At 44.8% G+C, this 12,365-nt stretch overlaps 1 protein-coding gene across 2 annotated transcripts in view; it reads right to left on the bottom strand.

Annotated features, from left to right (window-relative positions):
• The window catches only part of ATP9A (ATPase phospholipid transporting 9A (putative)), a 133,255-nt gene that overhangs the window by 11,266 nt on the left and 109,624 nt on the right, over positions 1–12,365 (bottom strand). For both annotated transcript variants that reach the window (XM_059898514.1, XM_059898515.1), the window contains exons 20-23: positions 6,395–6,484; positions 6,155–6,299; positions 5,269–5,333; positions 2,343–2,498 (exon numbers count right to left, since the gene is read on the bottom strand). In XM_059898514.1, coding sequence (XP_059754497.1) covers positions 2,343–2,498; positions 5,269–5,333; positions 6,155–6,299; positions 6,395–6,484 — 456 coding nt within the window. The remainder of the gene's footprint in view (positions 1–2,342; positions 2,499–5,268; positions 5,334–6,154; positions 6,300–6,394; positions 6,485–12,365) is intronic.

The raw sequence follows: 12,365 nt of genomic DNA, 5'->3' as shown, positions 1-12,365 counted from the left end.
AAATCAGGCTTGATGCTCTGTTACTTCCTTCTCTGAACACCTACCCGCCAACAGAAGCAAAGTGACCTCAAAGCTAATTTCTATCAGTATAAAACCTACGGGAGGCCAGGGACAACTGTTGCCTAAAGGCTTTTTAAAAACTGAACGTGGAGGAAAAGGCTGGGCCAGGCTAGTGGTTAAAAAGAGCGTGGGACAGAGACCCCTTCCCCGTATCACCCGCTGTGGGTGTTCGCTTGGCACAGAGCTCAGAACACAGGTGGCACCTAGAGCCATGGTCAGGGGCAGCCCCGGCCACACCCGGTCGTGATTTCAGAACTGAAAGGTGAAATCCGTTTTTCAAATGACTTCTCACCCAGGCTGGGCCACTGCACAGGAAGGATGGTTATAAAGACGTCAAGAATCTGGTGTTCAGTCTTACAGAGCAACACCAGGAGCCTCGTTCTCTAAAAGGGCCAGACTGACCATAAAACCTTCACCCTGGAAAGAGCACCGTGGAAAATAAAAATGCTATGTCTTCATCTATCTAAGAGCCCACTGTCAAGGTGCAATTCGAACGGGACTTGCTCTCAGCCAGTCACTTTCAGCACAGTGGACAGGGTTAAGGGTGTTTTTTTGGCTTTTTTTTTTTTTTTTTTTTTTCCTGCAGCACAAAGAACAATTCCTCATGTTAGAACTTTTTTTTCTGAATCGATGTTCATGGTAACATACAGGCATTACAGAAGTCAGCTCATCCAGGCCAGCTTTTGTGTGTTTGCCCAGGGACAAGCTGATTAATCTCCCAGTGATTAAAACCATGACATTATCCAGTTCCGTTGATGAGCTAACATAAAATAAAAGTACAGATGTGGTCTGATGAACCGTAGCAGCTGTTGGCGTTTAGACTGTGTTGATGAAAATCACTGTAAGCCTCCTTCCCTCATAAATGCAATAGATGCTGAAAACATAACCCCACCACCACCACCAAAGGCATGGATGAGCCAGTGGATGGTGAATGCTCATGTACACCACGCAGCACCACTCGACCCTTTAGGGCAGGGTGTCTTTCATGTATGATTAAACACCTTTCCCACAAAGTAAAACATCACCTTAGGTTTATACATTAGCCTGTTTTGTTTTTATTAATGATGGTAAGGACGCCTTCAGCACCTGATGCCTTATAAAACTCTCTGCTTTTCAAAGTAGCCCTGTCTGAGGGGCAAGGGCCAAGATGCTTGAATGGAGTGATGGAGAGGTCTGATGCCCACTTTACAGGTGGAAAGACTGAAGCCCAGAGTGGTAACGTGACTTGCTCAAGGTCTCAGAGATACCTGATGATATGGGTTCCAAGATGTCCCATTCCTATGTTCTCACCACTTAACTGGGGGTATTTTTCACCTAAACGCCCAAGGAGGAAAGTCAGCCAATAGTTTTTCAACACCCAAAATGTTTCCTTTCCCTCCCTTTGGCCTCTTTCCTAATACAACTTCATCGCCACAGCCTGATGACAGACTTTGAAGGAGCTGGGGAGAGAGAAGATGGGAAAATACCTTACACATTCTAGAATCCTTTTGTGAAAAAGCAAGATGTAACTCCCTGAGAGGACTGACGATTGGGATAACTACGCTGGACCCCCAGCCAGGCTGCAATGGAGGCAGAAGTGAGATGCCCTGGGCTGAGCCGCCCTCGCTAAGCGCCCCCCTGCATGTGGAAGCAGCAGCTGGCCCTGTGGATGGAGGGCAGGGGGGCACACCTGCATTAAGAGCACAGGTACCGGAATCCCCTGCCTGGGTAGACTAAATCCCTGAGAGACACTGCACCGATTTCTCGCCCACACTGAGCCTCAGCCTCCCCATCTGCGGAATGGGCACAGGCTACAGTGAGGACTGCAGGTGAGCCCGCATTGTGAACACTTAGCCTGACACCCAGGGTACAGGAAGCACTCAAGAAAAGCAAGTTATTCTTCTTTTGTGGCTGCTCTCTGTAGGTCCTTGCTTCTGCATGTGGGAAACTCAGGGCCGGAGTATTCACTCGGCATTTAACTGTGCATCTTTGCCTCTGGCAAACTAAGGATAACAACTCACCCCAATATGAGCACCTGGGTCATTTACACTACCGCCCACTTGGTGCCAAGCCCTGGCAAGGCACCACTGCTAATGCTCACATCCGCTCCGCACAGCAAGCAGAGCCTTCGCCCCCAACACAGGAAGGCTTCGGGGCGGCCACTCCAAGCTCTATCGCCAGAATGTGGCGGGGGGTTGGGGGAGGGGGAATTGAAACTGGCCAGGCCGGGGTAACAGCTCCGAAGTGGAGACTAATTCTCAGGCCCACGGCAACCACACAGCCGTGCGCACCTGCCCACCCACCTGCATGGTGCTGATGCAGAGGCTCCTGTGGATCACAAACTGGCTGAGGGCGGCCGAGCGCTTGTAGCTGTTCCGGCCGTGCACCATGAGTAGCCGGCCAAGGTGCTTGAACTGAGTGATGGAGAAGTCCGCAGCCAGCGAAGCCTGTTTTCCTTCCTAAAATCCGACAAAATTGGGCACCGTCAGGAGCACAAGAGGTCAAGGCACTTTTTTTTTTTTTTTAACTGAAAAAGCAAGAAACTGTAAGGAGATTTTTGAAGAACTTCAATAAAGAGGTTCTTTGGTTTCCAGCTATACACGGTTGGTGGTCTGAGTCTAAATTTGATTTTAAAAGAGGAATTTATTTAAATAAAAAACATTCATAAGCGCAGATACTCATAATCGGGAGGTCAAACGGATCTAGTATTAAGCCTTGGGGGTTGGGCCCAACCCATAATGTGTATCAGAAGCAAAGAATCATTCTAAGATAGGCATTTAGAACTCAGCTCCGTTCAGAGTTAAACATATGGGGGAGGGGGCACAGCTCATGCTACCAACAATACTAAATTGAACATTCCCGAACATACAGCTTTGCATGTTCACAGAACTGGAAATAATTTATAGTGCAGCCATATTATGGGATTCTCTAATTTTAAAAGGTACATGACGGATGCCACTAATGGGACAGATGGACATCACGGCCTCCTGGTGTGATGCGACAGGCAGGCACAAACTCCCCTTATGTGCTCCTCACACCAAAAACACAGAACCTGAATCAAATCCATCCGACCCACAGACATCATGGGATGTTCCACAACTGCCCCAATGCTTCCAAAATATCAAAGTCGTGAAACACACCGCCTCCCCCCACAAAAGAGGTGGAGAGAAGTGTTCTCCATTCAAGAAGAGTAAAGAGACACGAAGACGCGGGAATAAATGCACTGCGTGATGCTTCACTGCTTCATGGAGATTTCCTCTTAAACACCTTGAGGACAACTAGGGAAATGAGACCATGAATATTACATGATATTATCGTATCAATGTTACACTTGGGGTGATGCTGTTATTTTGCTTATGCAGAAGAATACACCTGCTGTTAAGAGATCCAAGCTGAAGTATTTAGGGGTAACATATCCACAACTTACTTTCAGCTGATTCTGAGAAAGCGGGAGGGGTGGGGGGAGGAAGAACAGAGGGAGAATGCTGCAACTGTTTACAAATGGTAAATTACAGCCAAGAGTAGACAGGTGTTCACTGTGCTATTTCAACTTTTCTGAAGGAGTTACATTTTTTCAAAATAAAAAGGTCGAGGCAAGAGTTACATTTTTCAAAATAAAAAGGTCGAGGCAACATACAAAATGGTGGATCGACATGTTCTGATGTATAAAGAAATCTAAGATATAACAGATTTAGGCAAGCTGCATTAAAAAAAAGCGTAGTAGGGCTTCCCTGGTGGTGCAGTGGTTGAGAATCCGCCTGCCAATGCAGGGGACACGGGTTCGGGCCCTGGTCTGGGAAGATCCCACATGCCGCAGAGCAACTGGGCCCGTGAGCCACAACTACTGAGCCTGCGCGTCTGGAGCCTGTGCTCCGCAACAAGAGAGGCCGTGATAGTGAGAGGCCTGCGCACAGCGATGAAGAGTGGCCCCCGCTTGCCGCCACTATAGAAAGCCCTCGCACAGAGACGAAGGCCCAACACAGCCAAAACTAAATTAATTAATTAATTAATTAAAAAAAAAAAAAGTGTAGTATAACGTTTTAGATTTTACATTCTATGTGGAAATAATGTATATACATGTGTAAGATGTGTGTATGCATATATATGTATTTATGTGCGTGTATATATAATATTATATATATACCCATAACTACTAGTATAGAAATAGACAAAAATTCTGGAAGAATAACCAATGTTACTAGTTTTATACCGCCATCTAAAAGAAAGGATGCACTTTATCCATTTCTAAATTGTTTCGGGTTTTTTTTTTTTACACTGAGCACTATTTACTTTTAGACTCCAAAAACCAAAGGAATTAGAATATAATTCTGAAGAGTAGGGAAAATGTTTTAGTACTATCAGCATCGTGTAAAGAATTCCATCTATTAAACTCAAGTGTGCTTCTTAAAACCTGCATTAAAGGAATCCATACAGATTTCAGACATAACAACTCCTTCAAGGATCACTTAACTCTGCAATTTCAAGTAACTGTCAACTGGATGAGAACCAGAAAACCAGGAAAAAAAAAAAAAAAAGGAAAAGAAAAAACATTTTTGGAAATTCCAAATGCAGGAATGTATGGAAGGAAACACATATGGGAGCATCTCCAGCCCTCACTCACGGCCTCTGTACTCTTACTTTACACACTGTGCTAACAAACGTGGTGACCAGCCTCCTTGCCTACAGTCACCGCAAGATCACAAACGAGAGAGGGCAGGGTAAACTATACACGGCAGGCACGCAGTTGACAGGGAAGAAAAGAAGAAAACTACTATGCTGTAACACACAAACTTAGCCTTTTAATGAGGGGCAAACCACACTGCATTCTTCCATAATCCCCAAGAGATCACCCCACAGTGTGATAATTAACGCTTTTACTGACAACACTCCTAGGAAAGAGTCTGAAGTACATTCGCTGCACCCTAAGAATGTAGCAAAACACCTTAAAAAATTAGGTTTTGGCAAGCAAAGACTCAGCATCTGTCTGTAAGATAACAGTGCTAGGGATCTGTGACCTGCAGATAGTAATACTACGTAATTATGATACATGGTTCCTTATGCTCTGTAACTGTAATGTAGAATTTCCAGAAGCATTAAAGCTGTGTCTTGGAGGGAAAATGAAACTCCAGCTGGTGGAGCAACTCCCAGCTAACGACACAACCACTTCACATCCTAATGACAACCACTCGGCAGAAATCAGCACATACGCCCCCCACCCCACGGGCTCACCTTTCCCTCGACACCCACACCGCAGTCAGATTCCTGGATCATACTGACGTCATTGCCTCCATCACCTGCGGGTCACCCAGACCAGAGAGAAGAGCCAGGAAATTAGGGAGAGGCAAGAAACATAACCTCGCTTTTCATTGTTACTTTCAATAATCACACACGTGCTGCCTTTCACTGCATGCTAAGTGTCTTTTCTGTTCTGCTCCACTTAATCGCTCCAGCAACCTGCAGCATCAGGTTCTTATTTTACAGGCAGAGGAGCTGAGAGTCAGAGGAACCAGGTGACTGGCTGAGGGTCCTGGCCATTGAGTCATTGAGCAAGGGAACTGTGTCCGTGCCACGTGGGCACTTACAACACCGCACGCCCTGCCTCCAAGGTGTGGGTGTCTCGTCTTTATCAGCAATGACAGACGTTGCAAATAGGGAACGCTTACTGTGAGTGCAGCAAGCACTTCTTTAATGCTACTGCCCCTCTGAATCCTCATAGGCACCATGTGAGAGAACTACTGTTACTCTCCCCTTCTACCAATGAGCAGACAGGCTCAGCTGGGGGAAGGAAGCCCTCCGGGACCCTCAGCTAGGAAGAACCAGCAGTTTGGACCCAGATTCCTCTCCGCAGTGTGGTCTTAGCCCCCAGGCATTGCTGTGTCCCATGTCACCGGCAAAGGAAGCGCAAGCTAAGGAGGAAAGCCCTCAGCATGCTTCTCGACTCTTTCTCAAAGCAAAATACTTTAAAAAAATAATAATAATGACAAAAATAGGGCCAAAGGGGGAGGGGGTGTCAATGTCACGGCCTGAGTAAAGTGGCCTGGGAACCTGAACACCAGGGCAGCAGGACCCCGTCACCCCTGGGGAAGGTCGCTCTGCGCAGCCGCGGCAGTCCTACCTACTGCACACGTGAGCTTCCCCGTGCGCTCCTGGAGCAGGCGTACGATCTGGGCCTTCTGGGTGGGCGCGCAGCGGCAGCAGACCACGGCCGGGCACTGGCAGGCCAGCTCCATGAACTCGTACTCGTAGTACTTGAGGCAAACCTGGCGGGGATCAGGGAGAGGTGGTGCGTCGGCCAAGGCCCCTCCCACACGGCAGCTCCCGGGAGGAGCCTGCTGGCGGGGGTCCCCGTGCCCACCTCCAGGGAGTCTCCGGAGATGACCAGGGCACAGTCGTGCTTCCTGCGGAAGGCGTTCAGCTCGAGGTGGGCCTCGCCGCGGTTGGTCACCTGGAAGGAAAGACAGGCTGACGGAGGCCTTGCTCTCCGAAGCTGGTGGAACAACAAGCAGTGGCTTCCCCGCAGCCTCGTGAAGACCATGGCCACCGGCCCGGGACCCCACCCCTCCCCTGCCCCCAGAGCCAGGGCCAAATTAGATCCTGTTTGCTCTGACTCTGTGGGAATCCAGAGGGCCTGTAGGCCAACCATCCCCTCGCACTTCCCCCAGGATGGCTGTGACCCACGTAATAAAAATAAGAGCACAAAGCCACTGTGCTTTCATTCTGTGCCAGGCACTGTGCAAACAAGCACTTTTCAAGCATTTTCACCCCATTTGTTTCTCACGAGGACTCTTCGAGGTGCATGACGATAATAGTTCTACTTTACATCTAAGGAAACTGACACAGGGCAAGAGTTGTTAGCCTGGCTACAGTGCCACAGCCCGTCCACTGCAGAGCAGGCCTTGGGCGCCAGGCATCCAGCAGCGGCTTTTCTAAGAGGGACCAGGTGTTAAATATGACACGCTCTGTGGACCATACAGCCTGTCACAACTACCCAACTCTGCCGCTACTGTGCCAAAGCAGCCACAGACAATACGTAAATAGACGGGTAGATCTTGTGTTTAAATAAAACTTTATTTACAAAAACAGGTGGCCGGCACACGGGCCATAGTTTGCAACCCCTGAATTCTAGAGCAGACAGTGTGTTCTCACTACGTGCAATAGTTATGTTCTGGAAAGTTGCTGTGAATACTGAATTAGTGATTTTTAAACCACTGCTCCTGGGGGAGATACAGGGCTAGCTTGGCTCCTATGAGCCTCTGGTTACAATATTTTTGTCCATCAGTCAATACATAACCTCATTTTCTATGTGCCTCTGTTTAAAGACATCTTTGAAAATATGTACTGTTGAAATAAGTCAGAGAAAGACAAGTACTGCATGATATCATTTATATGTAGAATCTAAAAAATAAAACAAACTAGTGAATACGACAAAAAAGAAACAGACCCACAGATATAGAGAACAAACTAGTGGTTACCAAGTGGGAGAGGGAAGCAGGGAGGGGCAAGACAGGGGTAGGGGATTAAGAGGTACAAACTACTATGTATAAAATAAGGGGCTGGCGGAGTCAAGATGGCGGTGTGGGAAGACGCAGAGTTTGTGTCTCCCCACAACTAGGGAACCTGCTGGACGCTGGTGGGGGACCTCAACACCCCAAGAGATGGGAGGCATGCTCAAGCGAACCGGTAAGACATGGGGGGACTGAGGGGAGAAGAGAAGTGGAGGCCGGACAGGACCGGCGCCCCTGAGGGGTGGCTGAGACGGGGGAGGGGTTCCCACGCCTGGAGGGACCCTCAGGGGCTCAGATGGGGGGTGGAGTGCACCAAGCGTTTCCGCTGCCCAATCGGCCAGGGAAGTCTGCCTGGCTCTCAGGCCAGGTCCTACGCCCTCAGAGGCCCCCTCCAGGCCCCATTGGTCCTGTGGGTGTAGGAAGGAGGCCAGGGGAGAACAGGAGAGGCAGGCAGGAGAGGCCCTTGGGGACTGGAGGAGAGCAGCAGAGGGCGTTTGCCCCACCCACGCGAGCCCTGCTGGGCTCCCAGGTGGGGTCCCCCACCCTCTGAGACCAGAGGCAGGAGGCACGTCTGGGCCCCTTCTGTTCTGCTGAGCCTAAGCCCCACCCCCTACACCCCCAGGGCCTAAGCATAGGCCCTGCCCACCGCCCAAACCCCACCCCTGCTTAGGCCCCGCCCTCCACAGCCAAGGCCTTTTCCACCTTTTTTTTTTTTTTTTTTTCTCCTCCTCTTTTTTAGTATTGTGGTTCTGTTTTACCTTCTGGTTGTTGTTTCATCTATATTTTTATTTTTATATTCTTTCTAACATATCTGTTAGTTTCCTAGTCTAATTTTATTTTTTACTTTGTTATTGTTCTTTTTTTTTTTTTTTTTTTGCCGCCCCACACGGCTTACAGGATCTTGGTTCATGAGCCAGGGGTTGGGCCGAAGCTCCTGTGGTGGGAGCTCCAAGTCTGAACCACTGGACTAACAGAGAACCCCAGACCCCAGGGAATACTCATCAGAATGAGGTCTCCCGAAGGTCCTCATGTCGGCACCAAGACCCAGCTCTACCCAACAGCCTACAAACTCCAGTATTGGAAGCCTCAGGCCAAACAACCAGTAAAACAGGAACACAATCCCACTCATCAAAAAAAAAAAAAAAAAAAAGAGGCGGCAAAAAAAATATGTCAGAGATGAAGGAGCAAGGTAAAAACCTACAAGACCAAATAAATGAAGAGGTAACAGGCAATCTACCTGAAAAAGAATTCAGACAGTAAAGATGATCATGAATCTCGGAAATAGAATGGAGGCCCGGATTGAGAAAATACAAGAAATGTTTAACAAAGATCTAGAAGAACTAAAGAACAAACAGAGTTGAACAACACAATAACTGAAATGAAAAATACACTAGAAGGAATCAATAACAGAATAACTGAGGCAGAAGAATGAATAAGTGAGCTGGAAGACAAACTGGTGGAAATAACTGCCGAGGAGCAGAATAAAGAATGAAAAGAACTGAAGACAGTCTCAGAGACCTCTGGGACAACAATAAATGCACCAACATTCGAATTATAGGGGTCCCAGAAGAAAAAGAGAAAAAGAAAGGGTCTGAGAAAATATCTGAAGAGATTATAGTAGAAAACTTCCCTAACATGGGAAAGGAATTAGTCACCCAAGTCCAGGAAGCACAGAGAGTCCCATAGAGGATAAACCCTAGGAGAAACACACCAAGACACATATTACTCAGACTAACAAAAATTAAATTCAAAGAAAAAATATTAAAAGCAGCAAGGGTAAAGCAAAAAATAACATACAAAGGAATCCCCATAAAGTTATCAGCCGATTTTTCAGCAGAAACTCTGCATGCCAGAAAGGACTGGCAGGATATACTTAAAGTGATGAAAGAGAAAAACCTATAACCAAGATTACTCTACTCAGCAAGGATCTCATTCAGATTCAACAGAGAAATCAAAAGCTTTCAGACAAGCAACAGCTAAGAGAATTCAGCACCACCAAGAGAGCTTTACAACAAATGCTAAGGAAACTTCTCTAGGCAGGAAACACAAGAGAAGAAAAAGGCCCACAATAACAAACCAAAAACAATTAAGAAAATGGTAAGAGGAACATACATATCAATAATAACCTTGAATGTAAATGGATTAAATGCCCCAACCAAAAGACACAGACTGGTGAATGGATACAAAAACAGGATCCATATATATGCTGTCTACAAAAGACCCACTTCAGACCTAGGGACACATACACACTGAAAGTTAAGGGATGGGAAAAGATATTCCATGCAAACGGAAATCAAAAGAAAGCTGGAGTAGCAATACTTCTATCAGATAAAATAGACTTTAAAATAAAGACTGTTACAAGAGATAAGGAAAGACACTACATAATGATCAAGGGATCAATCCAAGAAGAAGATACAACAATTATAAATGTTTATGCACCCAACATAGGAACACCTCAATACATAAGACAAATGCTAACAACCATGAAAGGGGAAATCGACAGTAACACAATAATAGTAGGGGACTTTAACACCCCACTTACACCAATGGACAGATCATCCAAACAGAAAATAAATAAGGAAAAACAAGCTTTAAATGACACAACAACTCAGATAGATTTAATTGACATTTATAGAACATTCCACACCAAAGTGGCAGAATACACTTTCTTCTCAAGTGCACACAGAACATTCTCCAGGATAGATTACATCTTGGGTCACAAATCAAGCCTCGGAAAATTTAAGAAAATTGAAATCGTTATCAAGCATCTTTTCTGACCACAACGTGATGAGATTGGAAATCAATTACAGGGGAAAAAACTGTAAAAAAACCACAAATACATGGAGGCTAAACAGTGCACTACTAAATAACCAAGAGATCACTGAAGAAAACAAAGAAGAAATAAAAAAATACATAGAAACAAATGACAACAAAAACACGACGACCCAAAACCTATGGGATGTAGCAAAAGCAGTTCTAAGAGCGAAGTTTATAGCAATTCAATCTCACCTCAAGAAACAAGAAAAATCTCAAATAAACCATCTAACCCTACACCTAAAGCAACTAGAGAAAGAAGAACAAAGAAATCCCAAAGTCAGTAGAAGGAAAGAAATCATAAAGATCAGAGCAGAAATAGATGAAACAGAAATGAAGAAAACAATAGCAAAGATCAATAAAACGAAAAGCTGGTTCTTTGAGAAGGTAAACAAAATTGATAAACCCTTAGCCAGACTTGTCAGGAAAAAAAGGGTGAGGATGCAAATCAATAAAATTAGAAATGAAAAAGGAGGAATCACAACTGACACTGCAGAAATACAAAGGATTAGAGACTACTACAAACAACTAGATACCAATAAAATGGACAACCACGAAGAAACGGACAAATTCTTGGAAAGGTACAATTTTCCAAGACTGAATCAGGAAGAATTAGAAAATATAAACAGACCTATCACAAGTAATGAAATTGAAAGTGTAATTAAAAATCTTCCAATAAACAGAAGTCCAGGACCAGATGGCTTCACAGGCAAATTCTATCAAACATTTAGAGAAGAGCTAACACAGATCCTTCTCAAACTCTTCCAAAAAACTGCAGAGGGAGGAACACTCCCAAATTCATTCTACAAAGCCACCACCCTGATACCAAAACCAGAAAAAGATATCACAAAAAAAGGAAAATTATAGACCACTATCACTGATGACCATAGATGCAAAAATCCTGAACAAAATACTAGCAAACAGAGTCCAGCAACACACTAAAAGGATCATATACCATGATCAAGTAGGATTTATCCCAGGGATGTGAGGATTCTTCAATATATGCAAATCAATCAATGTGATACACTATATTAACAAACTGAAGAATAAAAACCATATGATCATCTCAATAGATGCAGAAAAAGCTTTTGACAAAATTCAACACCCATTTAAGACAAAAACTCTCCAGAAAGTGGGCATAGAGGGGAACTACCTCAACATAATAAAGGCCATATATGACAAACCCACAGAAAGCATCATAGTCAATGGTGAAAAACTGAAAGCATTTCCTCTAAGATCAGGAACAAGACAAGGATGTCCACTCTCACCACTATTATTCAACATAGTTTTGGAAGTCCTAGCCACGGCAATCAGAGAAGAAAAAGAAATAAAAGGCATACAAATTGGAAAAGAAGAAGTAAAACCGTCACTGTTTGCAGATGACATGATACTATACATAGAAAATCCTAAAGATGCCACCAGGAAACTACTAGAACTAATCAGTGAATTTGGTAAGGTTGCAGGATACAAAATTAATGCACAGAAATCTCTGACAATCCTATACACTAACAATGAAAAATCAGAAAGAGAAATTAAGGAAACAATCCCATTTACCATCACAACAAAAAGAATAAAATACCTAGGATAAACCGACCTAAGGATGCAAAAGAATTGTCAGAAAACTATAAAACACTGATGAAAGAAATCAAAGATGACACAAACAGACGGATAAATATACCATTTTCTTGGATTGGAAGAATCAATATTGTGAAAATGACTGTACTACCCAAAGCAATCTACAGATTCAACGCAATCCCTATCAAACTACCAACGGCATTCTTCACAGAATTAGAACAAAAAAATTTTACAATTTGTATGGAAACACAAAAGACCCTGAATAGCCAAAGCAATCTTGAGAAAGAAAAACAGAGCTGGAGGAATCAGGCTCTCCGACTTCAAACGATACTACAAAGCTACAGTAATCAAGACAGTATGGTACTGGCACAAAAACAGAAACATAGATCAATGGTACAGGATAGAAAGCCCAGAGATAAACCCACGCACATA

The sequence above is a fragment of the Balaenoptera ricei genome, chromosome 15, assembly GCF_028023285.1.
Source record: "Balaenoptera ricei isolate mBalRic1 chromosome 15, mBalRic1.hap2, whole genome shotgun sequence".
Taxonomy (NCBI): domain Eukaryota; kingdom Metazoa; phylum Chordata; class Mammalia; order Artiodactyla; family Balaenopteridae; genus Balaenoptera; species Balaenoptera ricei.
This window is presented reverse-complemented; position numbering and strand designations above follow the sequence as displayed.